At 36.0% G+C, this 27,618-nt stretch overlaps 2 protein-coding genes across 9 annotated transcripts in view; one reads left to right on the top strand and one right to left on the bottom strand.

The window, feature by feature from the left end:
* Positions 1-1,982: 1,982 nt before the first annotated feature.
* On the bottom strand, positions 1,983-24,681 carry ccdc62 (coiled-coil domain containing 62). Of its 7 annotated transcripts, XR_005635888.1 has the most exons (15): positions 23,818-24,257; positions 20,566-20,690; positions 16,575-16,606; positions 11,568-11,723; positions 9,716-9,908; positions 9,444-9,568; positions 8,609-8,710; positions 7,751-7,922; positions 7,154-7,255; positions 5,892-5,980; positions 5,667-5,764; positions 5,374-5,527; positions 5,123-5,245; positions 3,510-4,494; positions 1,983-2,121 (listed from the first exon to the last, which is right to left on the bottom strand). XR_005635888.1 is itself a non-coding variant. In XM_039771944.1 (14 exons), exons 2-14 carry the CDS (start codon positions 20,666-20,668, stop codon positions 4,423-4,425), a joined length of 1,518 nt encoding a protein of 505 aa, XP_039627878.1. In that variant the 5' UTR covers positions 20,669-20,690; positions 23,818-24,260; the 3' UTR covers positions 2,419-4,422. The 7 variants fall into 7 exon arrangements, 6 of the variants coding, with proteins under 6 accessions (XP_039627878.1, XP_039627876.1, XP_039627879.1 ...); XM_039771944.1 differs by lacking the exon at positions 1,983-2,121 and having other exon boundaries at positions 2,419-4,494; positions 9,444-9,565; positions 23,818-24,260; XM_039771942.1 differs by lacking the exons at positions 1,983-2,121; positions 23,818-24,257 and adding an exon at positions 24,598-24,681 and having other exon boundaries at positions 2,829-4,494.
* A 163-nt stretch (positions 24,682-24,844) lies between these two features.
* The window catches only part of denr (density-regulated protein), a 52,835-nt gene continuing 50,061 nt past the window's right edge, over positions 24,845-27,618 (top strand). The window contains exon 1 of one of the 2 annotated variants that reach the window (XM_039771951.1): positions 24,845-24,972. The gene's annotated coding sequence lies outside the window, so the exon portion shown is untranslated. Of the gene's footprint in view, positions 25,055-27,618 lie in introns of both variants that reach the window. The other variant, XM_039771952.1, reaches the window with a different exon arrangement.

Genomic DNA, 27,618 nt, shown 5'->3' with positions numbered 1-27,618 from the left:
TCAAAGTTGAGTTATCTTTGCAAATTGTTCCAATAAACAGTCATATTTCTTACTTTCAATGAAATAAGTTATAAAGCTAGTTGTGTAAGAAATGAACTGTAATTGCAGCATATACTGAAAGAAAATGTAAAAATGAGTTATACTAGCTTTAAAATAGAGGGCCATGTGTAAAAACACAATTATTAGAAGGTTGCTTAAAAAAAAGCGGTAACACTTTACATTAAGTGTCCATAATTACACTGTAAATACTATGTAAATACCTGTATAAGTACAGTGTAACTACGAGTTATTACTCCGTACTTACTATGTACTACAAAGTAACGCTACAGTTAATTACGCAGTTGTCATTGTTATTCCAAAGTTTATATAATTACAATGTAACAATTTATCACTGATCCAAAAGCAAGTGTACTTACATAGTTACATTGTATCTGCACTTTCAAAATGTAATAAAAACATCAGGCTATGTATTGTAACTACAACTATGTAACAGATGTTCCATGGTCTGGGAAATTATAATGGAGAATTTCAGTGATAAGTGGATACATTTTTGATAATATTTCAGTGCTGTTATGTTTGTCAGTGGGCCCTGTCATGGGATGGCTCCCCATCCTGGGCTGTTTCCTGCCTCACACTCTCACACACATGGTCACGTAACCCAACCTACATGTTCATGATATGTGGCGGTAAAACCCATGAAGAACACAATGGAGACATGGGTAGAACATACAAATTTTACACACATATCGCCAGACAGAATTCCACCTCAGGATAATGGATCAGTGAGGCAAAAGCGTTAACCATTTTGCAAAAGTGTTTTCAGCATTTAAAACAGATCTTGAAATATCATCAAAAACCTATGCAGTTATCACTGCAATCCTCCATTACAATTGCCCAGACCATGCAACATCTGTTACATAGTTGTAGTTACATACCCTGATGTTTTTATTACATTTTGAAAGTGCAGATACATTGTAACTATGTAAGTACACTTGTTTTTGGATCAGTAATAAATTGTTACATTGTAATTAAATAAACTGTGGAATAACAATGACAACTGAGTAATTAGCTATAGCGTTACTTTGTATTACACAATAAGTATAGAGTAATAACTCTTAGTTACACTGTACTTATACAGGTAATTGCACAGTAGTTACAGTGTAATTATGGACACTTGATGTAAACTGTTACCAAAAAAGCTGCTTGATGGAATTCTTTCCTGTTCTAGGATTTGAAGTTATGCTCTCATAGTGAATGAGTGTGTTTAAATGGAGCTTTAGAAACAGGTTGTTCTGTATAATGTAGTCAAAAACACTTCTCTCTGTGTTTTTCGATCCATCAACTCATTTATAATACCTAGGATAAGATTTCTTAGTGTACACACATTAGTGTCTACTTGATGAGACTACACTTTTAATTTCTCAGCCACCACTACAAAGTACATGAGATTAATAACAAAAAAATTACAGTAGTCATTTTAATATTTTGTAAATTGAAAATGCAAATTATAATAAGCAGTTTGTCAACGGGCATCTATAAAACACTGGCTGTACTAATCAGTTTGTCCATGCACCATTCAGACATACATGGGCCCTTCTCCACTGATTCTTCAATTTGGCCAAGCGGTCAGCTCTAGAAAGTGTCAAGTTGTTTCAGATTTCTCCCTGTTTCTAAGCTCTGCAGGCAGTTCTTTTGTCCTCATGACTTGGTGTTTACTCATATGTGGAACCTTCTATTGGCTAGGAGGGGGTCGTTACCAATCAGGTCCAGTAAATTTGAGTTTACCACAGCTGGATTAAAACAAGGTGTAGGAAAATCTCAGTGATGATAAACTGAACAGAGTACACCTGAGCAAAATATCAAGTGTCACAGCAAAGGATCAGAATGCTTGTGATACTTCTGTTAGTTTTTTTATTAATTAGAAAAAACATTCAAGAATCACTGGAGTATTATTCTTATTATTCTGGAGTATTGATTGTTGCTTGATGAAGGAAAATAAATATAAATGATTTTAGCATAAGGCTGCAACACATGAAAAGAAAATGAAGGACACCTGAATACTTTCTGAATTCACTACATGGCCTGTTAGTTGACTCCTTGAGGTGGTCTCTACTGATTCATCTGTAAAAACACAACATACCAGTATCACTCTAATATATGTTTGCTCTTGTTCTTTCTGAAATACATTTAAAACCAAAGCATATAAACAGAACCACATTTGCCAATAAAGACAAGTCAAAATGCAGAATTCCTTTCACCTATGGGAAACACAGATGGATCATGACTAAACACATCGAAAAGCACAGTTTAAAACCATCTGATCTTTCTCTACAATAAATTTAAGAATATGTATATACATGTGAAAAAGGCAGAAATGTATTACTGACACAACTGATGAAGCCTTAAGAGTCAAAAAGCTGTTTTTACAACTTTTATTTTTATTTTCTAGCACAGAGTTTTCACCTTGTCCTATTCCTTCATATTAATACTGATTTTACAATTACTAAATTTGCTTAAAAATCCAAAATACATTAAAAAAATCACTTAGTTTAAAAGCATGTTTTATCACTAGACTTTTAACAAAGTCATTTATTTGTAAAATGAACAGTCAAAATTGCCTGTTTTTTGTTATAAAAAATATAATGTATACACAATATATACACACATATACACTACAAAAGAAATGTACATGGTTGTGAACAGTACATAAAAAGGCAGGGTCTGTTAACAGTCTTTACATGTCAGGATATCATATTTCTTTAGTTTCACGTAAAAGATCCTTTTAAAATTGTCAGAGTTGTTTACACAGTCCTATTATAGAGGGGATCTCATTGATTAGTACACTTTACAATTCAAAGATAAAAAAAACAAACAAAAAAAAAAACACAATTGTTTTCCCTTTCAGTACAGAGCTATAAAGTCAAGCAAAACTGGAGTAAATGTTTAGGACTGCTGGGGTGGTCAAGTCAGTCTATGAGGTATCCCAGTGCCTGCTGAACTTCTTTATAGCCAAAGTACTGTTCAGAGGTGGAGTCCTGGCAGTAACTGAACCCCCGGTTTAATCAGACTTTCATTTATCCAATATCTGCACTCATCTAACTTAGAACTAAATTACAATATGGAATTTTATAAAACTGTTTTAATAACGCACCAAGTTGAGCAGCACTAAATACAATTTAAGTTGTTCTTAGTATTTTGTTCTTATTTGATGGTTATTTAAAAAAACAAGAAATCTTAAATGAAGTGCTACAATTTCAACAAAAGACTCATTTACTCATTTGATTAAGTGGCTCTATTCTTCCACTCTATCTGCATTATAGACACTTAAAAGTGATTTACATACAGCAGGTGTAAACTCAAGAATTGGCTCATGTAAGGTTCTGCAAGTTAAAATACTTAACATATAAGTAAAAGTAGTTCCACATTAAGTAAATATGCTTTGATTACAATAATTCAGTCTAATAATGGGAACAAACAAAGGTCTAATTAAACCAGGAATTAGCAAATACCTTTTACAATTCTTATTCAGAAGAATCTCCACTATATGAGCTGAGCAGTCCTGCTGTAAACTCTTGACATCACAGCATGTACTGTACAAGGGAATGGGGTACAAGTTTAATGAGGCCACTTGACTGGTAGAGTCCACATAAGCTTTAATTAACTGGAAACCATTTTGACCATAAAGAACTGAATTCATTATATACACAGATAAATAATAGAGAAATTAAAAGTATACTCCACCAAAAAATTACATTTTTTTAAATATGCTTTATATATATCAACACACTGTTGAATTGAAGACAGGGCTCCTGACCAATGAATGAGGGGGTAGGCAGGTATTCAATTCAGCCTCCATGACAAACTAGAATGGGTAACATATAACACAACATTTTTTGGGTGGAATATCCCTTTAAATATAAGCAAAACTGATTTATAAATACCATACTTTAAAAGGGTATATTTGTTTAGTAATTACAATGGAGTTACATTAATTAAAATGTAATTATTTTTCCAATAGATGAAAAACACCCACTAGGTGAAAATAAATAATAAAACAAAAAGCTTTAAAAAAAAGAATTAGGCTTTTTTACATTAAATATTCCTGAATGAGCAAAGGATGAGTATATTAAACCTGCCTATGAATTAACAACATTCAAATGGTAGCAACGTTCATTCAGTTTCTTTAAAGCAGGGCGAGTCTGCAATTTGCCTTTTTTAGACAGTATTTCAATATATTCCAAAAAATGCAGGGTTGTTTTCTTTCCATGTAAATATAAACTGAGACAGCCTTTACAGCAGTATGCTCCTTACACTCGTGACATTACATGGCCTTTCAATTATGCATTATTTCTGAAATATCCTATGTTTCAAACCTAAGAATGTTCAGGTCCGAGTCCAAAATTTCTCATCTGTCCTTTCTGCTTAACGAATGTCAAGTGCATCCAGGTTGAGAAGGCTAGCTGTTGACTGATCCCTAAGATGCGATTCACTTTCCTGAAAAAGAAAGGCAGCATTTTAGTGTTTTACAATCATGGGCTGGGATAGCCTGAAAGGAATTCGAAATACGTATTTTAATGAAAGCACTTTAAAAATGACACCTCCTTATTTTATAACTATATACCGATCCATTTACTGCAATTGTACAAAAACAATTTTATTGGTATCTCTACAGCAAAGTTGATAGAAATTGTATAGTGAGGGAAAAAAAGACAACTAAATCTTCTGGGATGAACACATATTTAATCACCGCCTGTCTCCAATTCTAAAAGAACTTTTTTAACCCTATACTGTGCATATTCTTTGGACATTCACTGTTCAGTACAGCTGCCTAACAGAGCTAACCAATCACAGGGAGAGACACAAATCACTTTTTATTTTTCTGTTCAAGATATCTAGTGATATTAATGGTGCAAGTACAGGCAGGCCAGTTTTAAATATACATTTTCAAAGTGCAGGTTTGTACCTACAAAGCCCATTGCCCTGAACCTACACATGTCACAACAAACCAAAGGCAGTCTCTTAATTTAAATCTTCCATAATTAGATAAAGCACAACCACCATTTACACAAAACGAATCCTGGTCTGAATATGTAAAATACATAGGCTGCTGTTGTGCACATACCCTGCTGCTTAAACTGTGTGCTGGACTGACAGGCACCGAAGTGTGTCTCTCCAGACTGGCTACTATCTGTTTTGATTCAGCTATCATTCGTTGAATCTGGCTGTTTTGGGTGCTGGACAATTCCTGCAATTAAAAATAATAATCAAGCATTTATCAAGTGGCAAAATACAAACTAGACCTTAACAAAATTAACACATAAATCAAATGGTATGGACATCTACTTTGCATGAAAATATATCACCAGTACTTACATCTTGAGAATCACCCTTGTGGTTAAGGTCACCATTTACAAGTGAAACATTTGATCCAAAAGAGTCATTTTGTTGGATCGACCCTCTTTGTGGTGTGTTCCGCCCTTTGACGGGAAGTTCCAAACTATGTGTCTTGAAATCATGGCTTCTGTCACTGTGACAAAACAAAGATGACAATATAATTTAATCTTGATAGGTGGGAACTGGAATCTGTTTCATAAGTACAGTGACAAACACTGGCTATTTTTGCAGGTATAAAGTCTCTCGTAGATCTATGTACTTAGGTTGCTCACCTCAAACTGCGTCCCCAAGCTTCCAGCTTCTGCAACCCTGCCTGAGAGTTTAGACTCAGGTAGAGGAGCTCCAAATCATTTTGCTGGTTTTCACACACCTGTTAAAAAGGTGCAAAACTATGACAATGCAGAATCCATATGAAACATAGATCAACATATGTCATTCAAACCTTTCAAAATGCATTTAGACATACACTTTTATCAGAAATATGTAAAGTTAAATACCTGACGAAGACACTGCAACTCTGAGTCTGTACGATCCTGCTTTGACTTGGCTAGGTTCAACAGTTCATTTTTCCTTTGCTCTCTTTCACCTGAATACCAAAAAGTTTTTTTTATTTATTTTAAATAAATGTTTTGCAAATAAAGAGAAAACTGTAAAAATGGGTTTGTATTGTGTATTCTAAACCATGCAAGAAAACACAAACTGTACTAACCAGATATCTATAGAAATACAAGCACTCCACCACATCAGCCTTTTTGATAGAGTGAGCAGACAGAAGCCACTTTTCAGTGACACAATGGCTCATTTGGAGTTTGCCAAAGAACACTGGCCTAATCAAATCAAGAATGGTATCTAGCATTTGAATAGAAACATTACAACTATAGGAAAACAGGCACTACTCATTACAAGGCCAATACCATCTTTAAGGCGAGTTAAGATATTATGTGATTGGTTTGTTGTCTAATGAGTGTCTGTTAACATTTTTGTGCATACACACATATATACTATATATTTCTTACCAGTACCTGTGTTGCCTTGACTCTTTGCATTCCAGCACTGTTGTGTTAGAAAATGAATCTTTGCCTAAGTGTGAGGTCTTGAGCACACTTGAAATGGTTTTCTTCAAGAATCTCTCTGTACTCTAATCTGCTCATATATCCATTGATCCCGACAAGCCTCCCATTTCCTGCTGCTGACAACAACCCCAACACTGTGTTGCCCCTACCAGTTCCTTTGACCTCATGACTTGCTTTTTCTTGTGACAGGAACTGTTAAGAGTACAGACACATCATAGAAGAAAAATTTCTCAGGAATGCACAGGACCTCACTTTGGGGTAAAAGATCACCTTCCAATACAGCAATGTCCCAAAAAAAGCATCAAAGGCAGCACAAAATGAAAAGGAACTTTTATAGTACATGTTTACAAAATATAACAGATACTCATCAGACAAACATAATAATACAATATAAACATATTTTAGATAAATAAAAATAAACAAAAGCTTCAAAGAAGACAATGTCTAAGTCCCTAAGAGATAACTCCTGAAAGCTCTTGGTCAATTATGCCCAAGCCTTTGGGGTTGAGCCACTTAAAGGATAAGGGGAAGCATAATCATTGATAACCAATATTACCTGAGCTTTTGTGATTTAATGACATGTGGTAGCTGTAATATATAATGAATATACATTTAATGGTTGCTACATATCCTTTTTATAGACTTAAAATGTAAAGTTTACATTAATGGCCAGTACAGAATCTTACCCAATAAACTGAGCTCATTTCTCAGGAGCTGGTTTTCTTGTTTGAGACGAATGATATCTTCTCTTTGCCTGCTGTTTTCTGATGTTTTCTCTACTACATCTTCTGGCAAACAGACAGAAGAGAAATATATATATGGTTTGAAAACATTCCTATTTTTAAATTGTTCAAAAAAATAGTTCATATGCTTACACAAATAACTTTCCAAAGTCCTAAAGCAGCAGTTGGTATGACCCTACCTAACTTCTATTTTTACTACTGGGTTCCAAATAAACCTACTCTGAGACTATGGAAGGAAATAAAACTCCACCTGCTTGATTTGCCATGGAAAGGACATTCTTCTTGAGCCAAGGTTCTGTCCTTATAACTATTACCATTTCGACTGAAAAAACTCTGTTCCGCCCAACTTGTAAATGGTATGCTTGACCTTAAATATTTTTATTTAATCTACCTTATACCTGGTAAGGCATGTGGCAGAGTTTAACAACTATGGCTTTCTAAAGTTCTTAGCTTCATTTCTTCCACTTCATGCTAGGAACTGCGTCAAAACCATTGATGAGAGCATATTTAAAGCTTAGTAAATTGCCTTTAGCAGCCTACCTTTTAGGCTCTTCATTTCATGCCTTAATTCCCGCAGCTGCTGTTTATATTTCTGTGCCTCCATCTTAATGTCAGTTTCCCTTTTTCTGCTCTCATTTAGCATAGCATCCAACCTCTGAATCTCTGTAGTCATGTTTACAATATGTTCAGTGGCTTCTATCATGTCTTTATCCTACAGACAGAGAACAAAGTGTCAGCATTCTTCAAGATCTTCAGCAAAACATCTAATAATACAAATAACAAATCATAGTGCTTAAAAAAATTCTTGATTCAATTCTTTTGTTATTTAAGGATTGGATATTATGCAGTTGCACTGAATGGGTCCTTTTAACAAAAACTTTGGAAATAAACGAAAAAAGTGTTTTCTAAATAACTCAGTGAAAAATGCATATTAAGAGTATTCTTAGAATACCATGGGCTAAGACTTCTTGGTCTACACACAGTGATGTTTACTTAAGTTTAGCCTAGACAAGGTGTAAATCGATCCCCAAAATCTGTAGTTGAATAGTGAATATACTTTGAGGATTCTGCAAAACTTACCAAACCAAAACTGACTCTGTCACTAGACAATCTGAATTGACTTCATCAGAATTAGGCTGCTGCAGGAGCACATTGCACCAAACATATTACTGGAGGCCAAACCTCCATATTTGACTTGCAGGTGTGACTCCTACATGTCCAACTGCCTTTTATGCAAGGCAAATAATCTCAAAGCTGGTATAAAGGGCTAAAATATACCTTTTGTATGTGTTTTGACTTGGTTCCCAAGAAGATTTTAATTTCTCCCATTAGTCAACATATCCAATATTTAACACACATATTCTGAAGCAATTAAAATGTATGTCAAATAATAATTACCTTGGATTTTAATAAAGCTGTAAGCTCTTGTTCACTCATTTGTAATTGTCCAACTTGACGTGACAATTCTATTATAGTAGAATTTTGACTTTGGTTTGTTTCCTTTATTAGGTAAAAAGAATAAAATCAGTTAATATTTAGTTTAATAAAAATACGGTGCATGGCAAACAGTACCCCTTCAATTGTGGAACTGAAATGTTACATTTGTAATTATTGATTTCTCAACTGTGATAAAGATAGATGAATAATAGAAATTGTTGCTATTAAAGTGCCTGCTCTCCTTATTTTGGCTCTCATCAGTCCTTGGATATTAAATATTGGTCCTTTACAGCACTCATCTATGAAGATTATGTTTCAAATACAAAACATCCCCTGGAGCTACCAGTAGTTTTCCTTACAGCGTAATATTTTTATTAGAAAATCTAGCTTCTGTCAAATAAACTACAAAAACCCACACATGAATCCCAAAATGAGTGATAGCAGTCTTGTATTTCAGGAAACATAAGACACCATGAAAATAATAAAAGATTAAATATAACCTCACAATTGCAATTTTATATATTCATTCATCCACATCTCTCAGTCAGAAAGGGTATGACCATGAAGCTCAAATCCATAAAGGTGGGCTATGCCTCATGTCACTGGCTCTTTAGCAACAAGCACATTTCTAAGAATAAACAAAATGCTACTAAATTATATCTATATAGATAAATTGGGTAAACCTGCTTAAAGAATAATTGTGGATAAAATAATCAAGTTCACTACTTCCTGAACAGGTGAAATATTTATTACACAAGTCATAACAACTGATCTCCCATCAACCCACTCCAATTACCTGAAGAATCTGGCACTGGTTATTTGCCTTCTGCTCCTTGTCCAAAAGTTCCTGCTTTTGACTTTCAGTGATCTTAACCCGCTGAGTTAGGGTCTGAATAATTTCTTTTTTTTTATGCAACTCTTCTGGAAAAAACAAAAAATATTTATAACTGAAAAAAGAACTAGGCATTTACTTTAAAGATGATCAAAATAATATTTAGTGTGAAGTGAACAATAACACCATTTATCAGCATAGTCAATGCTGAAAATTCAAAGACATTTTCAACATACTTTCTAATTTAGCAGATCGCTCCTCCAAGGCTAATATTCGCTGACGATCCTTCTCCCAACCGATCAGCTGTTTCTTGTGTGCCTCCGACATATTATTCAACTCTTTGTCTTGGTCTTTGAGTTCTGCAATCAATAGCTGAAGCTCTCTGTGTTGCTGGTTTACAACTGAATCTTCAGACAAACTAGGAGAACTCTAAATAAAAACGAGTAAATCTAATTTTTAAATGCCTATTAAAAAGGTGTATACACTCTTGTGCTTTCCACATGTGGGGTTAAAATTCAAATAATCAATACAACAAAGTTTATAATTTGATCGTGAAAACAATTTCAGGCTGACACTCATTAAATTTCATCAACCCACTTTATCCATTACACAGGTACAGTTGGAAAATTAGTTGTAAGAACAAAAGAGATTTTTAGTATTCCCCCCTCTCTACAACTTGAGTTTATATTTATTAGTGACAGAAATCTCCTAAAACATGGAATTTGAATATTCAGAGCACAACACCAAGGCAGAGGTTAAGGCCCTTGGATTTGATTCATAGCCTGGTCACTGCCCACATGCAGCCTGTGAATACTATGTGGGCATTTGTGCTAGAGTTCTCTAGAGAGTCTGGTGAAAGTGAGGCTAGTTGCTGTGTTTAAATTAGCCAAGTATGAGAGAGTGTGAGGGTGTAAACGCTAGTGTGTGAGGTAACCTGCCACGTTCAGCATTAGTTGCTGCCTTGGATGCTTCAAAAGGATTGCTTCACCTTCCTGTTACTGTTTAATGGACAATGTAAGTCAAACAATGAATAAGTTAATAAACTTCTGCATTTAAAACACAAGACCTTATTTAGACCCTTGCCCTTTTGAATCAATACCCTGTAATAATTCTTATACGCTACAGAATACCTGTACATGCATTCCATCACACATGTGCATCTATACACTCATGCATTGTTTATCTTGAATTGTGCATGGATGTGAGAAGTTCAGTCATATCAAACAGGTTGACTTATAGGTTACATTACTTATGATTAAACCACCCAGCCCCAGTTTTGGAAATATAGATTTCATACTTTCATACTAGTTTTGTATCCAGCCATTTTTTTCTCTCTAACCGTAAAACCTACCAACCTGTAAGAAAATTATTGTATAACTAGATAAAAACAATAGTGTTAACCATTTTGAATTTTGCGTATTGCTGCATCTCACAGGTGAAGACTTAATTCAGAGCAACTTATGATAAACCCTACCTTCTACTTCTTAGACAGTGATCAAGTTATTAATTTAAAGGTTAAAAAGTGGAGTGGCAGATGATTTCATGTTTTCTTCACTATCCTTAATGACTACTTGTGCACTGGCATTTCTCTGCATATTTCTATTTTCTGAAATGCAAATTTTTTTTCATCCAATTTCCATTTTTAATCTCCCAAAAATAACTTCAATCCTGTCAATTCACCTAATACCAGAATGTTGCTTTACATAGCTCTTAGAACAAAGTCACACTTAAATGAGCAAATGTTAGGTTGGCCTCTTATCCTAATCGTGACACTTGTGTTTTGCACCAATATACTAGATTTAACCACTTCTACTATTAAATTTTGTTAACTTTTAACTTCATCTTTATTGTCAATTGTACTCAGTACAATGAAAATCTTATTCTGCAAGTCCCCAAGCAATAAACAAGAATACACAACAATTAACAAAAACACCTCTAAATCCAAAAACTGCAAAAAACAAACAGAAGTAAACTAACCATGCCACTTGTGTTTTGCACCAATGTAGAGAATCATGATCGGAGGGAGGGACTGCGCAGTACAACAAGTTTGCTGTATTGTTTATTGTTGATTACAAGCCATGACTTTACCTGAAAGTATTTTCCACCCGGGACAGGGGCACGAATCCCAGCTAAAGGTGTGCTTGAAATGGCACAGTCGCTGTCATGTGACTTTGTAGCTGTTACGTTACAAAGTATTTGATTTGAAGCTGAAGGCTTTCTAGATGAAGGAGTCTGTGGCTGTGTCTTAAAAGAAGGGGGGAAAAGATTAAATCAAATGTAAGAATCACAAAAAAAAAAAAAAACACCTGAAGGCAAGCTGTGATTGCACATATTTTTAAATGAGTAAACATTTTTTTCTTAACACAGCCTGTTAAAATAGGAAGCAAATTTTAGCAGCTATGATTGACCTAGAAAATGTACCATATTATACTAAAAACAGAGGACATTCGATCCCCACCCTTGAGAGAGACAGCAAGCCAAAACGGCATAAAAATTTTACAGCTTGTAAACATACCTAAATTAATAAAATCTCTATGCTTCATGAACTTATTTTAAAATATTACTGATTAGATCCTGCCATGTTTTGAAAAAAGTCTGTACAGATCCTCTAACTGAGTATTTGATTTTTTCCAATTTCAATTAATATAACACATCGGTTTCCCACTGACTTAAAAGAGGAGAGTTTGGGTTCTTCCAGTTTATCAGAATAAGTCTGCGTACCAAGAATGTAGTGAATGCAATTACAATTTGTTTGTTTTTCTCCACTTTAAGCCCCTCTGGAAGAACCCCAAACACAGCTGTTAATGTGTTAGGAGGGATTGTGACACCAAGGCTGTCTGAAAGGTAATTCAAATTTTTTGTTCAGAATAATGTTAATTTGTTGCAGGCCCAGAACATGTGACCTATTGAGGTTGGGACTTGGTTGCAACGTTCACAGGTTGGATCATTTGTATAATTGTATGCTTTGCGCATATGGAGCTCGAGTGAATTCTCTGCATTGCTACTTTCCACTCCTTTTCTGATATATTAATTGAGATATCTTTTTCCCTGTGTCCTCTTGGATCTTGGAAAGGGAGGGATTGTAACATGATTTTATATATTGTAGAGATGGAGTCAAAGTCCTTGAGATTGAGCAATATTTTTTCCAGCATGGATGGGGGTGGAAGATGAGGAAAATCTGGAAGGTTCTGTTTAACAAAGTTCCTGATTTGAATTAAGTGAAAGAAATGTGTAGCTGGAATGTTAAAATTGGAATGTAATTGTTCATAGGAAGCAAAGACGTTGTCTATATAAAGATCTCTAAGCAAGTTAATTCCAAATTTTTTAGATATTAAAACTGCATATGTTTGTGAAGGTTGAAAGAGGTGGTTCTCTTGCAGAGGTGCCACAGATAGAAGCTTCTCCGTCTTAAAATGCTTTCTACATTGGTTCCAGATTCTAAGTGAGTGGAGCACAATTGGGTTATTAGTGTATCTGCCGATAACGTGTGTTTATTGGAGCACAGAGCAAGGAATACAAAGAAGTACTGCAGGATTTTACTTCTATTGCGGTCCATGCCTGTGTATGTTCTTCTATTTGTGTCCAGGTTCTTATCGCCTGTATATTTGCCGCCCAGTAATAAAACTGGAAGTTAGGTAGAGCCATGCCACCTTCTGCCTTTTGTCTTTGTAGGGTCGCTCTTTTGATGCGTGGATGTTTTGAATTCCAAATAAATGAGGTTATTGTTGAATCTAATTGCTTAAAGAATGATTTATTAATGTATATTGGGATGTTTTGAAATAAAAAAAGGAGCTTAGGAAGAATATTCATCTTAACAGTGTTAATTCTTCCAGCTAGTGTGAGATGAAGGGTTGACCATCTATGCAAGTCTTGTTTAATTTTTTCCATGCAGGCGACGAAATTTTGTTGATAAAGAGCTTTATGTTTACCCCTAGGTATTTAAACTGTTCTGCAATGATAAAAGGTAGGGTGTCTAATCTAATATTATATGCTTGAGAATTCACTGGAAAGAGTACACTTTTATTCAGATTAATTCTGAGACCAGAGATCTTTTGAAATTCTGTGAGTGCTGCTAAGACTGCAGGCACAGAATTTTCTGGGTCCGATATATACAGTACCATGTCATCTGCATATAATGAGATTTTCTGTTCCAGTCCTTCTCTGCTAATCCCCTTTATCTGATCAGTATTTCGACAATGTATTGCCAGTGGTTCAATGGCAATCGCAAACAGCAGCGGTGACAAGGGCATCCTTGTCTTGTGCCACGTTCTAGTTTAAAGTAGTCTGAGCAAATGTTATTGATGCAAACTGAAGCTTCTGGGTTAGTATACAGTAATTTAATCCATGCACAAATGTTCGGGCCAAACCCAAACTTCTCCAAAATAGTAAAAAGGTATTTCCATTCAATCATGTGAATGCTTTTCTGCATCCAATGATAATAATATTTCTGGGGTGTTTGATTTAGTTGGTGAGTATATTACATTAAACAGGCGTCGAAGATTTGAAGATAAGTGTCGGCCCCTAATAAATCCAGTTTGGTCTTGTGATATTACAGGGAGCACTTTCTCCATCCTTCTAGCTATGATTTTAGAGAGTATTTTAACGTCGTTATTCAGAAGTGAAATTGGTCTGTATGATGCACATTGTAATAAGTCCTTATTTTGTTTTGGAAAGACAGTGATTAGTGCTTGGCGAAAGGTTTGTGGAAGAGATTGGTTATCTCTGGCTTCTGTAAATGTTGCTAATAGGAGGGGAGCTAGCTGAGCGGAGAATTTCTTGTAAAACTCTGCAGGGTAGCCATCAGGGCCTGCTGCTTTTCCACCTTGGAGTGACTTTATAGCATCCAGTAATTCTGATAATGACAGAGGTTTATCAAGTTCCTCTACACTAAAAGCGTCTATTTGTGGTATCTGTAATGTATCCAGAAATGCATTAGATTGTATATTGTCTTCTTTAAACTCAGTAGTATATAGGGATTTATAGTAGTCTCTGAAAGTGTGCATTATATTTTTGTGTTCGATGATTTTATCTCCGTTAGTGTTAGTGATTACCGAGATTGCGTTGCGCACTTCTTGCTTGTGAATTTGTTGCGCTAAAAGCTTATTAGCTTTCTCTCCATGTTCATAATAATGATGTCTGGATTTGTAAATTAGTTGTTCAGTTTCTTTAGTTGTCAAGAGGTTTAATTCTGAATGTAGAGCCTGCCTCCTCTTATGTAGAGTCTCGCTTGGTAGTCTGGCATGTTCTTCATCTATTTTAGTAATTTCGCTTTTTATCTCTGCTACTTTCTTGGCTTCGGATTTATTTCTGTGGGAAAGATATGAGATAATCTGTCCTCTTAAGAAGGCCTTAAGAGTTTCCCAGAGTATTCCTGCAGAGATCTCAGGGGATGTATTTGTCTCTAGAAAGAATTTAATTTGTTTGGATATAAATTCAGTACAATTCTCGTCAGCTAATAGAAGCGGTTGAGGCCATCTCTTGGGGTGAGTGTATGGGGCTTAGTAATTTCAGCTCCAAGATCATAGGTGCATGGTCAGAAATAACAATAGCATCGTATTTACAAGATTTAATCTTAGGCAAGAAGTTATTATCTATAAAGAAGTAATCAATCCTTGAGTAGCAATGATGTACTGGTGAGTAGAAAGAATATGTTCTTGAATTTGGGTTTAAAAACCTCCAGGGATCTGATAAGTTGTGATCAGTTATAAACTTTGTAATTATCTTTGCGGTGTTAGTTGCCGTTCCCCCTGTGGAGGAAGTCTTATCTAAAAGTGGATTTAAAACACAATTAAAGTCCCCAGCCATTATAACTTTATGAGTGTTCAGATTGGGAATGGATGCAAATAAATTTTGTATAAATTCCTTATCATCAACATTAGGTGCATAAACATTTATCAAAATCATTTTACAGTTAGATAAGTCTCCCATGACCATCACATATCTCCCTTCAGGATCCAATACTACATCTGATGCTACAAATGGTACTGTTCTATGTATGAGAATTCCCACCCCTCTAGTTTTCTTTGTAAAACTAGAATGGAACATTTGGCCAGTCCAGTCTTTTGCAGCCGGAACTGATCCTTGCTTAGTAAGTGGGTTTCCTGTAAAAATACTATTTTAGCATTTAGACCTGTTAGGTGAGAAAGTACTTTCTTTCTCTTTAATTCGTGATTCAGGCCTTTAACATTCCAGCTTACGAAGTTAACTGTCCCATCATGGAGACACTGATTCTGAGTTTTTGATGTCATTTTATAGTCTTAACTGGAAGTGAAATAGTTTAGGTCTTAATTGCCTATTTCCCCAAGAATTGTTGCCATGCAGCTTATTTTTACGTTGGTAGTTATAATTATTAAGATTAATAGGATAGATTAGGTACAGATCAAGCCTGCTCTCTGTCTGTCTGTCTTAACCTGTGTAGATGAGCAGGGATACAGTGTCGGACCCAACAGCCCTAGACAAAAAGCAGTAGTCAACTCTGGACACTGTACCAGTCCATCACAATTCACCAACACTCATATTGGGACACAGCAGATTCATCAATTAAAATAAAAAGTTGTGTCTTTGGGATGTGGGAGGATATAATGGGAGTCCCCAGAGAAAAGCCCCAAATGACCCACAGTCGTTTGTCAAGACAACTATATTTAATATTATTGTCAAGTAGAATAGAACAGAGCAACACTCAAGAGTAGTTTATTTGCCATGCTTAATTTCTTTGTAGTTTTCTTTTGCTCCATTCAACCATGTACTCTGAACTATAATTCAAAAGTAACATTAATCAAAATCCTGACACAGCTTAAAAGAGTGCTTCATATATGAGTGCTTTTCATATTGAAAAGTTGACTGCTCTTTGATTGTATTTTGAATGTGGAAGAACAAAGTGTGTTTAACACACTGCAGTATTTTACAAACTGTACAGGAGAAGTTTAAAATCCCAACATTTGTCCATTATCTAACCAACTTCATACACAAAGTTATAAATACATCATTGCTGCATGAATATGAAGTTAGGGAGGTTTAATAAATTTCTTTTGACCTTCACCTTGAATTTTAAATATATACTTGTGAGAATATGAGTTTAGTTGTAAAGACTCATACCTTCTTTTTGGGAGTGCTATGCCATTCAGGCGCTGTAAAAAAAAGAAAATTAAGCATTTTGTAACAAAGTCAAATAGAATCGCTATAACATATATTGCATTAATGAGAACGGTACAATAAAAACTACAAATTCCATGGAAGATCAGAGCTGCAAGGTGCAGCGTGGCATAAAATAAATGGAAACAAAGGATTCCTCCTTTAATCAGTGTAATAAAAATGAAGCAATAAAAACTGATACATTTGTATGTAATAAGGTGTGGTAATACTTCACATGGCGGATTTCATTCATGACACAATAAAACTTGTTTTAGAAATGCCAGTCTGGCTTCCACATTGGCCACAGTAAGGAAATGATAACATTCTGTGTTGTTAAATTCCTTTTAATATCCTCCGATGTCAGAAAGTTCACAATAATTATGCTGTTAGGTTTAAGTGTAGTGATTGATACCTTGACCCTTCTATTCTGTATTACATGTGCAGGAAAATTACATTGGGCTCTCAAGCTGCATTATTGCATGGTTTAGTTTATTGTCAGCTCACAGTATTCTGCCATTAAATCCAGAACTTACAAATGGTGTTCTGCAGGGTTCAGTATTCAGACCTTTACAGTTTTCACATTACATACTTATATTAGGAACTTTCATTAGAAAATGCAACATTCAATTTTACTCATACACAGTCTGAGTATGCCCAACTCTACCTTTCTTTTACATCCAATAACATTTCTCTGAAAGTGTCCTTAATTGTGTCAGTGAGATAAAGAAGTGGATAGATGACAATTACTTGTCTTTGAATAAAGAAAATAACTGAATTGTTGTGTAATGGGGCAAGTGAATAAGGCCACAACAATAATCTGCAACTGTTTAACTCTGCAAGTCTAAAAATTAGTTTTACTGAATCAGCATAGTGAAAAGTCAAGCAAAATGACCCCTTTTACTGGCTAACTAAAAAGATTACAATATGCAAGCATTTGAGGCAACTCAGGCCCCTTCTTCAGGCGAGATGTAATCATTGTAGTGATGATGTGATTACATGTGGCCTGAAGAAGGGGCCTGAGTTGCCTCAAATGCTTGCATATTGTAATCTTTCTAGTTAGCCAATAAAAGGTGTCATTTTGCTTGACTTTTCACTACATTCATAATGGCTAACTTGGTACAACACCCTAGTACTACTGAATCAGCATGAAACCTAGGTGTCATCTTTGCTACCAGAATATCTTTCAAGTCACATACCACAAAACTATCACAAACTGTATTCTTTTCAACCTTTACAACATATTGGAAAATTAAGATTTTTTTTCTGAATATGGAGGTTTCTAAGAAATTAGTTCATGCTTTTATCTCTAGCAGTATTGACTACCACAATGTGTTTTTCATAGGCAGTTTACATCATTCTTTATGCAGCTTTCAGTCATTCAAAATGTTCCTTCAAGAATTCTTACAAGAACTAGAAAGCACAAACCTAACTCCAGTTCTTAAGTCTTAAGCATAAGGTTGACTTCAAAATCTTCTTTCTTACTTAGGAAGGATTCATGAAATAACACTGCTAGGCTGAGCTTCTGGGGCTGTGGAAACGATCGGCCTGCTTATATAAGAGAAGTCCCTTCAGTCTCTGCTTTGAAATTAGGTTGAAGACTCACTACTGTACTCTGACATTCCCTCATTAGAGCTGCTGATTAATTGTGCATATTGCATCTCGGTTTGTTAATCATTTGTATAAAAATATAACTAATACAATGACTATGAATGCTTACTAACCCTCTTCTATTCCATTTCTTTTCACCATGCCCTGCTGTGGCACTTGGTGTCCATGATCAACTCCCAAAGTACTTTTCTGCTTATGGAAAGCCATCTGAGATATGGAGAGCCTTGGAATCAAGGGATGTAAAAATTCTGTCATTAGATAAAATGGACCAGCACAGACCCCAGTGTAGAATAGCCAGGGAGAAGTGGGTTGAGGCCTGCTGGATTGTCTATGTGTCTAACTCTGTCTGATATGGCTGATCATGGAACCCCAAAAGTGTACCTTCTCCAGCAATGTTGCTGAATCCTAATGGACAGATGTTGTTATGTTTTATTTATGTTAATCAGTCAATTCACGGTGAGGGAACTCTGGTAAAAATCCACGACTGTCCTCTATTCTGACACCATATCATGTTTTCACAAATTGTACAAAATTAAATGATGGTGAGACATTTTTTAAAATATGCAGGGAAACTTTATTTATCACAGCTCTTACAGCTATGGCATCCATGCTCTATATTAACTCAAAAAATCGAGGTCCTTTTCTCGGGCGCCTTCCTTATGACATAGGTGCCTAAACAATACCTGATAATAATACATTTCAATGACATATCTTAAAACAAAACTGCACGTATATGTAAAAAAATTTTTTGATATATAAATATTACAACAGAAGTGGAAAAAGGACAAAGTGCAAGTCTCTTATGAAATTCTTAGAACTCGCTGGAAGTCCTATCAAGAGGCTGTGAGATCAGCAAAATCACATTTTTTTTATCATGTTTAATTGCGAATTCTGCCTCGAGACTTAGGGTGCTGTTTAGCACCATAAACACTCTTTTAAACCCACCTATCAGCGGCTTCCCTGAGAGTACGCCTGAGACCTGTGAGCTTTTTCTTAATTATTTTATAAGTTAAATTCAAGCCATTCGTTCCAGCATTACTCTTCCAAGTGTTGATTACTGTGGGAAGACACCAGTCACTCTAAGGCCAGTGCACAGCCAGTTTACTTCCTTTCACCCTATTGACTCTTCTCAGCTAGCTGATATAATCCTGCATATAAAACTTTCCAATTATCCACTAGATACCTTACCCTCATGCCTATTTAAAGATACTTTTAGAGCGTTTAGTCCAATTGTGTTGGTTATTATTAACAGCTGTCTATAATCTGGTATAATGCCAGACAACTTTAAACATGCAATTGCACAGAGGGGACTGGGCGGTCTCATGGTCTGGAATCCCTGCAGATTTTATTTTTTTCTCCAGCCGTCTGGAGTTTTTTCTGTCCTCCCTGGCCATCAGATCTTACTCTTATTCTATGTTAATTAATGTTGACTTATTTTATTTTCTTGCTATGTCTTTTATTTTTCTATTTTTCATTATGTAAAGCACTTTGAGCTACATTTTTTGTATGAAAATGTGCTATATAAATAAATGTTGTTGTTGTTAATCAATTTTGAAGTACATTTTCTTCCTGTGTGTTTAACCTAACCTGTATCTTTATGCGTGTGTGTATTATATAATTGACCATATATCATTTGTACAGTTTTTAATTGCTTTTACCTATGAATCTGTTACTGCACTCCGGAGTCCACACTCAGTGAATGAATTAAATGGAATTGAATATTTGAGCCATACTTACAACCTTGTGCTTCTCAGCCCACCCAAATAATTACATGAGCAGCTCTCTAACAGGAGAGGGACACATGAATCAGCAAACAATGACAATTTAGTATTTCATTTCTGAATACAATATTTACACCAACAAAATCATAATTAAGCAATAAGCATGAAATAATAAAAGCTATAATTTGATGACCCTTTCAGGATTTTGGAGTGTATGAATCTATAATTTAATGCCTATCTCACACATTGCCAAATTTACCCCGAGGACAAATACAGTTCTATGTACCTATCCAGCTAACCATACGCTATGGGACTTTCTATAGCACGTGATAAAACAAACTGGAAGCCAAAGCAAAACTTAATAGAATGCATCAAATTGCATGACATAAAACTTCAAAGTGAGAAAATTAGGTACAGGCATAGAAAATATGCATCTTGCTACAGATACGGTTATCTCAAGCACAAGAGAGGCCACTATTAGTCCCAATCATTCGTGTAATGAAGGCCACCATTGCTGACAATTACTGTCACCTTGGTCACAGTCTCCAAAGAACTCAGTGATTTAACATTCACAATCTCCAAAAACACAACATGCTTAGCAACTTGTTTCTTGCAAAAGACTGTACCTTTATCATTACTGAAGGATAAATCAACTGAAGTAGAATTAAAATGAAAGACTGCCTGAGGTACGGATGTGGAGTGTGTGGAAACTGGCAGCTTCTTTTCCATTTCCTCATATTGATGTTTTCTTCTGCAGGTAAACAAGAGAGGTAGAGACTAAGTTTTATTTTCCAGTCTCATAAAAATAAAGACAAAAAATGACAGTTAAGATAAATAAAAACAACAATCAGCAACTTCTACAAATCATTCAGTTCATTCCATCAATAATAAAACAGAAGGATGCCAACTTTCAAATATTTTAGAAAAAAAAAATGCTTACAACAGAGTACATCCTGACAGGATGTATAATGCAGTTAAATCTGCTTCACAATTAGTCAGTTCTTAAGTGATGAGAAGGAGTAGCGGCTACATTTACCTCATTCAGAAAACCTCTTCCTGCCTCCTGTTAGCTCACTGAGTCTATGATTGGATTTTGTTCCAGGACACCTTCTACCTCAATGAAGCCATAGTAAGGGGTAGCACAAAGGGTTATACCGCGTCAATCCCTTCAATCACTTTTGGAGCTTTGAAAACCGCATGTCACCTTTTTAACGTGCAAATCATACATGGCTGTGTCCATTTACACATAGATGTGAGTGTCTGACAGGAAATTAGAATATCGTAGGGAATGTGTTGGAGACGGTGGCACTGACCAGAAAGCAGGAGACAGAGCTGGTGGTGGCAGAGTTAAAGATGCTAAGATTTGCATTGTGGGTGATGAGGATGGAGAGGATTAGAAATGAGGACATTAGAGGGTCAGCTCAAGTTGGACGGTTGGGAGACAAAGTCAGAGAGGTGAGATTGCATTGATTTGGACATGTGTAGAGGAGAGATGCGGAGTATATTGGGAGAAGAATGCTAAGGACAGAGCTGCCAGGGAAGAAAAACAGAGGAAGGCCTAAGAGGAGGTTTATGGATGTGGTGAGAGAGGACATGCAGGTGATGGGTGTAGCAGAACAAGATGCAGAGGACAGAAAGATATGGAAAAAGATGATCTGCTGTGGCGACCTCTAACGGAAGCAGCCGAAAGAAGAAGTAAGGAACACTTGCACACGTATCTAAACTGTACATCTGGAACTGGGGATGAAAAAGGGGTAGGACACGTATCCAAGAATACATACCAGTGAAAACATCTATAAAACTAAGAATAGCATGCATCAAATCAAAAAATATTTTTAGGAGTGAAAATGTTTAATTAAGATTGACATACAGTATCACAAAAGCCAAAATATGTAACAAAAAAAATGGTTTTATGTAGATTTTTGAGTTCTGAGAAGACAGTTGGTCTAAGGCTGTTAAGACATTTTCTTTTTTTGCTTTGCACCCTCACCCACCATAACCTATCGCCTATGGGGGAGGGGCAAAACCTTTAGATTTGTCAAACAGTTCGACGGATCTCGATGTTTTAGGGTACCTAAAACCAAAAACATTGATATCTCGATGACTGAAGTGTGTCTTTGTGTCACAATTTCTTGAGGACAGAGCTAAAACGGCTGGGCAGAATAATACGAAACTTGAGCCTGTTATGAGATGACAATGTGCTAATTAGTTTTTGAGCCAAATCAGGCAAGTGAAAGAAGCACTAGAGGAACCCTCAAATACTGTAATTCTGCAATTACTTATGAACTCTTCTCGTCAACTGCTATCATAATGATGTATTTTATGATTAGAATGATCAGCATCAGAGCGGTAAATAATTACTGAAGTGTTCTAGAATAGTTTGGGTAACTTGGTTCCTAGGGCACAAAGCCCACTGACATTCACGTCCGAATTTTTTATTTTTTAAACAATGAATGTGTCCCTATAGCGACTGCTGACCTCTACATGTGCCACACTTATGTTTGCTAATTTTCTGTCTACATTTCAATATAAGAAGATGTTCTCATAATTGGTTATCTCTGCAGCATTCCAACACAATCCATTGTTGACAACTCAACTTACAAAAAGTTATTGTGGAAAACTATATGAAGAATTACTACAATATGCTTATGTACTAATATATAATAATAATACAACATATTTTTAATATATTTCAGTTGATACAGGTGATAAATGTGGTGTTTAATAAATTCAAACCAATTTATTCAGCTATGTGGCTTTTAGAGTCTGGGCTTTAACACAGGAAATACCAGGCCAAATGAAGGCACACTTACTTACATTTATATATGTGGTGTCTTTCAACATTTGAAATACAACTGGTTATTTTCTTTTTTTCCATTTGGAGCACAGGCAGGTGTGAACTGACTGCTCATGGTCACACTGTGTCAGAAGCAGGATTTGAGTCCACAAACCCCAGGTCTGAAGCCCTTAATCACTATGTCACAATGCCCACCCAGCAGTCAACCAAAACTGAGCATCTCTGGTTTATTAGAATAAACTCTGGTCATTAAAAACAAAAAACGAAGATTTCTGGAGCACAGGCACAACTCAAAACTTATCCTGTGCTAATCTGCATTCAGAAATTTAAATCTATAGGGCAACATCACTAAACCCTGCACAAAAAAATAAATGTAGCTTGAAAAAATCATATTGCCAAAAGACTTGTGTGTGTTCTAAGCAGGTTGACCATTCAGTCTCTGCTGTCCACTCATTTTGATCCTAGTCAAGTCACCTAATCTCCCAGTAATCTAATTACAAAATATAAACTACCAGAAAACTGTAATCCCTTTAAGGAAAAAGTGTAGTAAATATCTAATCAATTGTCATATTGTAAAGAATGGAGCTTAATAAAATTAAAGTTTCAAAACGAATTTGAATACAAGGCTGGAAAGTGCAAATGGCACAGCTTTAAGAAAACAACCCAAAAAAAGCGACAAATGTAAACATATATCAGATTTCTAAAATAAAAAGTACTCGTTACATAATTTTTACTTATAGTGCCCATCGTAAGGTTAAAAAGATTTTACTCCATGTCAGTATACACCATGGTGATTTATTTATTTGATGTTATAAAGTGACTCAGAGTGCAATCAAGACCCAAAACTGGGCAGATTAGGCCGAAATAAACAAACGGAGCATATCTTCGAGATCAGATTTGGGCAGTAGCGAACATTTAGAAATTTTGATAGCGCAGCAATATTAATTTGCATACACTTCCGTAATTTAAATCAGCTACACAGCCCTATACATTCCAGAACTGCATACATTAAAAGTACCATTCCGGGCAGTAGGAAAGCTGAACGAAGGAAAAGCTCAAAGATGTTTGCCAAGTGACCTACCAATATGCGCGATGTCCAATGGCAGTTTAAATCCCGTGGCCGCGTTTACAGCTACAAAACACGAACATGTCTCTATTCTCAGCGTACTGACACGTAGAGTTGTGTATGCCATCAACAACACCCGATCCAGCGGGGTCCTGCCATCCTAAAACATGAACCGACGGCAAGTCGCAGTAACCCGCGACGCACACACACAAAAACGACTTCCTACTCCCTCGTCACATAGACCTGCCAAAATAAAAGTCTTGAGTGCGCTGACAGTAGGCGCGCATTGACTCGTAACGGCAAATCTTTACAATTCAAGTATTTCCTATTATCTACATAAAGAAAATTACTCAAGCTACAATGCATATAGTTTATTTGCACACATTTTACATATAACTTTTAACATACCAATGAGTTACCAACAATGAAAAGACAGTAAGTTTTATTGTACTTTGTATTATCATAATATGTAAATGCAGCGGGGCTTCCATATCATTTCTATTAATTCAATTAATTTTTAAACGCAGCAAACACACTGTTTGAGACTTTGCACGAAGAGCAAGTTCTTCTTGCGTGTTATATTCGGTGTAATTTACATTAAATGTTTTAACTGAAATTGAGCTCAAACAGAAAGAGCTTTCACCTTAACAAAACAACAACTTAATTTTTTTTGCCTTTGTTCCTATTGCATACAATTAATCAGCGCTTTCTGTATTGCTGAGTAAAGTAGACAAACCCCTGCAGCTTCTAAACACAACTTTTTGCATAACTGTTAATTCTAAGAGAAAATAAAACCTAAAGTGTTCTGTGTCGCGTCTTCACCGTGTACAGCTCCATCTTTTATTCGTTGGTTTCATTCGTTTAGCACTTAGTGGGCGGGGCTTTCTCGTCCACGTGTTTCACGCGGCTTTAGCTTTGCTTCCTACTGAAAAGCCTGCGCAGTCACTGACACACTTATTGTGTAACCATTTTATTGTAATATATTGAAATATAAATAATTTGTTATACCAATTTGTAGACTGAAATTATACAGATTTTGTTTTTTAAAAATCAGCAGTAAGATTGAAACGTAATCAATTTACTTCACGCATCTGCGCCAACACCTCTGCGAGTCGATCTTGCAGCGCCAGTAAAAGATACAGGACCCCTCAGCGAATCCGGAGTGGAAAGGTGTGCTTTCTTGTTGATTTATGTAAAGAATCTGCCGCTAATCGAAGAATAAACGGTTGACAGCTGATATCTGTGATGAAGTGTGAGTTGTATGACTTGATGACGCTGGTGATGAGTAAAAAGAAAGTGTCGTTTGGTGGGCTCTGCCGATTCGCCTGATGTTAAGTTGTCCCGTGAGAAATGAATGGGGAGGATTAATGCTTTACATTGGGAGTGATTTATGTTTAAATGTGTGGCACTAATACTGAGTTTCTCATTTTCGGGGGTTTAAAAAATTTCTTAATGCAGGAATGCCTCATAGTTAGGAGAGCCACCTAGTAATTCTTTGAACTGGTAAAATAAGCCGAGATCTACAATCCAATGTGATCGCCGCAAGTTGACTTTGAAATGGTGTGATACGTAAAAGCTTAGCAATGTAGAAATGTAACCGATTGTATCTCTAATGTTATGTCTCCTTGGATAAAGGCATAAGCAGGGTAGAACACCAAAATTACTCCTAGTAATAATAATGATACAGTTTTTTTTATGGCTTCTCACGGGCGTTTGACGTTTGTTTGACTTTACATACATTTTGTAACTCGGCAGTGTGCACAGTTGAATCTACACATACACGGATGCGTCTATGCTGATTTTGATTATAAAAAACAACTAAGGAGGCCTTTAACAGAGTGCTCCGTCATCCTGAAAAGTGTCGCGCTGTTGATAATGTGCCGAGCCGTGGATTGGCGTGCCACTCTGGCTGTGTTCCTGCTGACATAACTGGTTTTTGTTGAACTGTCCAGATGTTGTACCACATGTGCTAACCGTGCACGTTTTCTAGTGAATAACTGAATGCATTAGTAGAGAACAGAAAGTGAGTGTCCGACATGGACAGGAGGATAGGGTGGGTGGCACTAGAAAAAGGAGAACTGTCCCAGTGTCTGCTGTTTGATTTAATATTTTTATTTGCACACAAAATAATAATTCAAAATTCAACAGCATCCCAACATGTAACAGAATTCAAAATAAAAGAGTCCTTAAATCTGTTCTTTATCCTTTGGAAACTAAATCCGCAGCTTGATGACAACAGCTTACATTTAGGAAAGAGGGAGGGGCAACTGTCTGACAGAACTGAGTGGCTTCTTTCTGACCTGTGTGTAATGGAGTACTCTGTTTATGTGTAATCATTTTCTGTTTATGCGTAATCATTTTTTAAAATGTATTATATACAGATAACAGCTTTATTATATTTATTATGCATTAAAGTAAGCAGATGTATGAATGAAGTAGTGGGCATGTGCAGAACACTGTAAAAGTCCTACCAGTGGAGCCGAGTCCTCTTTCTTGTGTGACTGTTAGGAGTTATTTATGTATGTGTGTTGTACAGTACTTAGTGACTCTTTGGTACCTTATGTACATATGTTTGTGAGGCGTACCGTAAAAATTGACTGATTTATGTGTACATATGCTCGCCATTAATAAAACATGTATGGTTTGGGCTTTTGTTCAAGACACTTGAACAAAACTTGAGGTTTGAGACTTGAATGCATACTTAATGCAGAGGTTTTTTTGTATGTAGTTTGTCACAACCCCTTCAATTTCATTTATCCATTATTTCTTTTATTTTTTTTTCTTTTTATTCTTTTGAGCTTTCAGGTTCAGAAGGATTAAGAATTTACTTTTTATAGTTTTGAGAATTATAAACATAAGACATTTGACATGCAAGAGGAGACCATTCAGTCCATCCAACTTGTTTGTTTAGCTAACAGCTGAGCTGTCTGTTTTGTTGTGTTTGGGGCCGAGGGTGAGCCCATTCCGCAGCTGCTTTATTATACTTGGCCACGAAGGACACGGGCTTGTCAAGTGCATGTCAACTCTATTAGTACACCTTAACAGACTGTACGTTTACCACGGTGTAAGGGTTGAGTGTTACTGTAGTTCCTGCTTTTCTTTTTACATTTTATAACACCAGGCAATTACACAGTGTACAAGAATGGGCAATAGAAAAACATACACGGTTATTCACGTATTATAAATAGTATGCTCAAACTGTAAGCAAGCAGAGTGCAAATGTTGACAAAATAATAAAAAATTAAATTTGGGTGACTTTAAGCCCCCAGTATTCATAGATTACCATGTTACTGTTATAATGTCTTGAGTAGTCTCCGGTCCAATGTGGTCCAGTATGGCACTTAATTGGAGTGCCATAAACAGACGGCATGATTTGTCTTCATAGAGCTGCTTTCTTTGTTACCCAGTCTTTGTGTTTGTCAGGCTTCCTTGTCGACTCCCCTTCTTCATTCCGCTCCTTTTTCAGCACGAGTCAACTTATTCCCATGCTCTCCTCCTGGAGGTGGAAGAAGTGCCATAAATTGTACCTATCCCTTCCATTTTCAGGTTATGCTGGCCCATTAGTAGCCTTTCATCTTAGCCCACCTGTATTCCGCCAGGCCAGCATTTCTGAGATTTTACCTATATTAGTTTTAAGCACAATTGATTTCTAAAGTTTTTTTTTTAAGTTTTATCATATTATTATTATTGCACTGCCCTCAAAATGCTGTGCTCCTTAAAGGTTTCTGCTTCAACTCCAGGTTTCTGTAATTTGCTCCAGAATCGCACAACTCTTAGCGGTAAGAAGTGCTTCCTGGCTCCTGTCCTAAATGCACC

The sequence above is a fragment of the Polypterus senegalus genome, chromosome 12 (genome assembly GCF_016835505.1).
Source record: "Polypterus senegalus isolate Bchr_013 chromosome 12, ASM1683550v1, whole genome shotgun sequence".
NCBI classification, from domain to species: Eukaryota; Metazoa; Chordata; class Cladistia; order Polypteriformes; family Polypteridae; genus Polypterus; species Polypterus senegalus.
Note: the sequence above shows the minus strand (reverse complement) of the source record. Positions and strands in the feature narration are given on the sequence as shown.